Source organism: Austrofundulus limnaeus, unplaced genomic scaffold (genome assembly GCF_001266775.1).
Source record: "Austrofundulus limnaeus strain Quisiro unplaced genomic scaffold, Austrofundulus_limnaeus-1.0 Scaffold833, whole genome shotgun sequence".
NCBI lineage: Eukaryota > Metazoa > Chordata > Actinopteri > Cyprinodontiformes > Rivulidae > Austrofundulus > Austrofundulus limnaeus.
In genome coordinates this window covers 25,060-30,796 of record NW_013953235.1, presented here as the reverse complement: position 1 = coordinate 30,796, position 5,737 = coordinate 25,060, and the positions used below count along the sequence as shown (strand labels likewise).

At 39.0% G+C, this 5,737-nt stretch overlaps 1 protein-coding gene across 1 annotated transcript in view; it reads right to left on the bottom strand.

Moving 5' to 3' along the window:
* Positions 1-838: 838 nt before the first annotated feature.
* LOC106532799 (glycine receptor subunit alphaZ1) overlaps positions 839-5,737 on the bottom strand; it is a gene marked incomplete at its 3' end in the record, with an annotated part of 14,228 nt that continues 9,329 nt past the window's right edge. Inside the window, 2 exon segments of the mRNA XM_014028944.1 lie at positions 839-985; positions 1,614-1,852. Coding sequence (XP_013884398.1) covers positions 839-985; positions 1,614-1,852 — 386 coding nt within the window.

Here is a 5,737-nt window from a genome sequence, read left to right as displayed (position 1 = left end):
ATCTTGAAATACTGAGAAAAAAGTCTGAGATTAAAGTCAGAATTTTTTTTTCAGAATTTTGAATTCTTCCTAATTATGAGAAAAAAGTTATAATTCTGACATTTTTCTCAGAATTGTAACTTTTTATAATTCTAAGAAACTGGTACAGAACACTAAAATACTGAGATTAAAGTCTGAATTCTTATTTTTTTTCAGTAACTATAATACTCTCGTACTTTTTGTGAGGTGAGTTAGTAAAAAAACATTTAAAAAATTCATTATTTTCAGTCTTTAAAGCTAATTCATTCACAATTAATTCAAAGGTTAAATGAAAGCATTTCCTACAAATTAAAGCTAATATTTGAGTGAAGAACTTGCTGAATTGGTCAGTGCTGTTATTTTGGGATTGAAACCCACAACTCCACTTTAAACCCCCCCACAAAGCGAGCGGCCCCTCACCGCTGCTTTCGATGAAAGTTGCATTTCAACAAGCTCTCAGGACGGTTTTAGTCGTGTTTATTTTGCATCATGAATCCGTTATGACGACGGTTCTGGGTTTGTTCTGCAGCTCCAGCATCAATCGGCACTCCGTCTATAAAACATTGACTCCTGGTGTTTCTGCGGCGCCGTGATGAGAGGCCTGAATTTTTCAGGAGGCCGCAGGATGGAGGAGGTTTTTATTTACAAACCAAACCAACTCGTTGTGTTTCAGAAAACAACACAACAGAGGATCCTCACAACGAGCTGTACATTCTCTGGGTTTGGATTATTTACTGAGACACGCCTCCATTTTAATCTGCAAACATATAATCTCTGTACAGTCCAGGCGTGTCAGAATAAAGGAGGAGGCGCGGCTCACCTTCATGTGTCGTCGCCTCCGTCTGAAGCGCAGCAGCTCCTTGTGTTGGCGGGCGATGAAGTTGACGGCGGCGTACTCCAGCAGGGCCGAGAAGACGAACAGCAGACAGACCGCCATCCAGATGTCGATGGCTTTAACGTAGGACACCTGCAGGGGGCGGAGACACGCGGGGGAAAGAATCAGTTGAAATGTGTTCAACGACCGCAAATGCAGGGGGACGTTGAACCCCCGCTTGCACTCACTACATACAGATAACAAAACACCAAATAACCACAGCCTAGCATCCAAACCAATAAGTCAGGTGATGGGGCACATGACCCTCTACRAACAATAAAGCTAATCAAGCCTATTGTTAGGCGATGGCCCCATTTTGCATGTGACTAACCTGTTTGTCCATGTGGAGGCGGAGCTTATAAGGCTGAGTTTCAACTGAAACTCATCAGACTGAAGAAGTCGAACGATTTGCAATGATTTTGTGCAGTTGTTTACTTTCTGATTCAACTGCTTGACGTTTGAACTGTGTTTGGATGTAAAAACAGTTTCCATGAGCTTTTAGCCAAGATTCTTAGCTTTCTGTTGATAACATGTCCAGGTTCAACTGACAGATCTTTAGTTAATAGAAGTTAAAAGAAATAGAAAACAGAAATGCCATTTTTCATGGGGATCAAGAGGTTAATGYGTTTAGTTCATTTGAACCCAGAATAAAAACTCGTATTTTTGATAAATTTGAGTAAAGGTTTGAGCGGTGTGTTGAAGGTGTGTAAWGATCAGGCACCTTGGGCAGCGACGCTCTGGACCCGGAGCTCTGCGTGGTCATGGTCAGCACCGTGGTGATGCCCAGACCGACCCGGGCCGGCGCCGCGTCCATGTTGATCCAGAAGGAGACCCAGGACAGGATGACGATGAGCAGTGAGGGGATGTACATCTGGATCAGGTAGTAGCCCATCTGACGCTCCAGGTGGAAGCGAGCCTCGATGCAGGTGAATTTACCTGAGGGGGGAGGGGTTACTTTGTCTGCAGAAATCTTTCAAACGAGGAAAACTTTTAACTTGGTCAAATATTAGCTTTTCCCTGAAAAGTCAGACTGTAAAGTGTATAAAACAGCAGCAGAGAGGCTGTCATTCTGTTCAGTTCTGACAGGATTATTATTAGAACAAGAAGAAACAAAAAGGTCCTTCAGTCTCCTCTTCATTAGGAACTAATTACTCTCATTCTGCAGCCCCTCGACTTRATACAACTGCTGCTTAATCCAAGTGGAACCTGAAGCAACAAGCAAGTAACGTTTATAAAATCACAAAGTGCTTCACAATAAAAGCATGAAAAAATAAAATAAATTTAATAATAATAAAGGCACCACCAACAACCTCTGACCCGAGGACCTCAAACTGACTGAAGCTGGATCAAATCTGAGACAGAAGAGGGAGTTTGTTCCTGTGAGGCTCTGAAAGTTCAAACCAGAATGTTTCAAATGAATTCTAAAAGGAACTGTTGTTATTAAATTATTAAAATTTCACGAGTTGGTTGATTATAGTATTTTGCAGGTTATTTATAAGGCTCATAAAAACACATTACCTTTAAACATCCTGTTGAATTTTGTTCAAAGAGAGAGCTTTTTGAGATGTTTGCGAAACTTAAATTTCGAACCAGTTTGAAGAAACKATGTCCGTCAATTCAGGGAATAAAATTATGGAATAATTTGAAAAGTGATGTTAAAAATGCCAGATCGATGTTTATGTTTAAGAGAATGATTAAACCTAGTTTATTCAGGGGATTCTGATGTTTTCAGTCCATGAAATGGACGTTATTAGGCATTATCAGTCCCATACAATGGCTTCAGAGGGTCCCTACTGTGCCTTCCAGGCTTCAGACTGTCCAGACAGTGCCCCCTAGTGGGTCAATATATCAATGAATGTGTAAATAACCAAAATATATTGTAATAAATCTGTCCGTGTCGGTCTCAAACCCTGGTCTCCCACTTTTTGGTCCAACACTCTACCCATTAGCCTATTGGAAGGTCACAATATATAATCTTTGGAGGGCGGTGTCTTTAGCGCGAACCATGTCATTTGCTCTAAAGTTAACCTTAGTGGCTTTAAGCCTCATATTAACCAGTTTTTTATGTCTCATATTAACCAGCTGCCAATCGGAAGCCATTCTATGGGACGGGGAACCTGCTAACGGCACAGGCGGGACATTCTGAAGCCATTTTAGGGGACTGATAACACCTAATAACATCCATTTCATGGATGATAACATCCAAAGCGGGTGGTTTATTGAAGAAATATGGAATAGAATCTGTACTCATACAAATGTTTTGTTCTAGGAAAATTGTTATTGATGATGTTTTTGTTAAAGACTATTAGTAGAGAGACRAAAACAAGGGGACGTTGAACCCCCGCCTGCACTCACTACACACAGATAACAAAACACCAAATAACCACAGCCAAGCATCCAAACCAATAAGTCAGGTGATGGGGCACATGACCCTCTATGAACAATTGAACTAATCAAGCCTATTGTTAAGCGATGGCCCTCTGTTGCATATGACTAACCTGTTTGTCCATGTGGAGGCGGAGCTTATAAGGCTGAGTTCACCTGAAACTCATCAGACTGAAGAAGTTTCTTGGAGAGGAGACGAAATGTTTCACTAAAAGAAAAACCCATCCAGAGGACCTACTGATTTTTTCTTTTTGACTATTAGTATTGTTTATTTTATCTCCTTCTTAAAATGGGGCAGATACAAGATTTTTTCTTCCTTCTGCTGCCTTTCATTTTATTTTTGATTTGTATTTTTTGTATGTAAAATTTGTTTTTAGATGAAATGTAATGAATAAACTTTTAAAAAAAGCTCGTTTGTTTCTGTCAGTTAACGATCTCACAGCTGAGTTCTGGACAACCTGAAGACGCTCCAGCTCCTCGTTCTTTAAACACGTGAACAAATTGTTATAGTAGTCCAAACCAGAATAAAGAAATGCATTAAGGATAATTTTAAGTTCAGATTTTAACAAGAAACTTTTCAGTTTAGAGATGTTCATGAGATGGAAACTAACAGGTTCTAGTCAGTGATTTCCTTTTTTCATTGCAGAAACAAAAATGACACCAGGTCTCTGAGGCTGGACTGAACMGATGGACCTAAAACTCCAAGAAACTGTTTAATTTGAGGAACATTATTTTGCAGTGTAATAGTCAGTTTCAGTTTTAGGTAATTGTTGCTTCAGCACTGTTTAATACAGGTAAACTATTTCTTAAGGACTCTAAATTATGAAACACTTTCTTTAAATGAACAGTAGAGCTGAATATCATCAGCATAGAGCTGAAATTGCACATTTCTGAATTGCTGGATTATCTGCCCAAGATGGAGAATATAGAGAATAAAGAGAATGGGTCCTAAAACAGAACCCTGTGGTACACCACAACTCAGCCTGGATGCCGTTTATACAGAAACATTGAAGTGCCTGTGACATATTTTTTGTAATAAATATGAATTCATTTTTGGAAAGATAACAGTGATAACGTATCACAAAACAATTGAGATGAACACTTGCTGAGATATTTGCATGTGATGAAACAGGAAATGATGTCAAAGAGGAATGTCTGCATGTAAACAGAGYGTTGCTACAACAGCTAACAAGACAAACAGTAGAGAAGAATCTAATGTTTCTTTCGATATTTTTGAGTCACTATCACTGGGAGATGAAGAGTAAAAGTTCAAAAAAATAATGTTTCAATAAAAGAAAGACCAGCGTTTTCTTTCTTAAAGAGTTCCCTTTTGATGTCACTTCCTGTTTCATTTTAGCTGAGCCAAGTTCAGACGAAAATATGCCAGTTATGTGACAAAATAGGTAAAATCGTGTGTATTGTGCCAATTTTTTTTAATATAAAGATGTTTTCTTTAACTTTTTGTATTTGAAGAATAAGCACATCACAGACACTTTAAAACTTAACTAAATTTCATAATATTAACTATTAGTTCAAACAGTATTTAAGTGTAAAACACTGTGAAGAGGACAGTTTGGTTCTTACTGGTCACAAAATTTACAATGTTTAGGATATTCTGCTTTTTATTAATGGAATCAATCAGATTGTCTCATTAGGTGAGCTGTTTTACAACACGGACGTCTCGTCTGCTAAATGGTTTCATTTGCACAAAACGATGCAGACAAAGCAGACGGCAGGAGGAAAAAAAGAAAGAACGGCTCCAATCTAAGTTTCATTAGCAGCAAAGAGCGCTTCTGATTTCTTCATTATTCTCATGTGAAAGAGGACATTATCTAACGCTCGTCTTCCTGCRCCGAGCGCAGGCGGGGACATAAAAACCCAGAGGTAAATTATAAAACTGAGGTAGAAAAAGGGAGGACAACATTACATTTACATTTATGAAGGAATTTATTAGTTAGRAACTGATTTAGAAGCACCACACTATATTCATAGTTTTCCTTCTTAAGTATTGACTTTTATAATCCAGTGTTTAACTATTGTTATGTCTTGATTAAAATAGTTTAGATACATGCCCGAAACATTATTTCAACACATAAGAAACGATTTATAATACAGTAGGTGACTAACGTTGTCTGAGTGCCTGCGATTCAGCCGTAAGCCAGTAGGGGGCGGGCCAGGCACTGAAGACACCGTAGAAAAGAACCGGAAATTCCAGGTTTCAAGCAGCATTGCTCCGAGTGCTTCAGCTCAAGCAATAAAGCTTCGCTCGTAACCAGATCWGGGTTGTAYGRTCCCTATTTTTGTCACATTTTAATCTATTGTATATTTTGTGGTTTTGTCACGATTTCCGTTAACGAACACAAAATATTTCTTTCATTTAGATGAGTGAATTTTTCAGTGCCCCCTACTGCTGGTTTATCTGGGGGCCCGCTGCTACTCGGCCCCCCGGTGGGGTGTGCA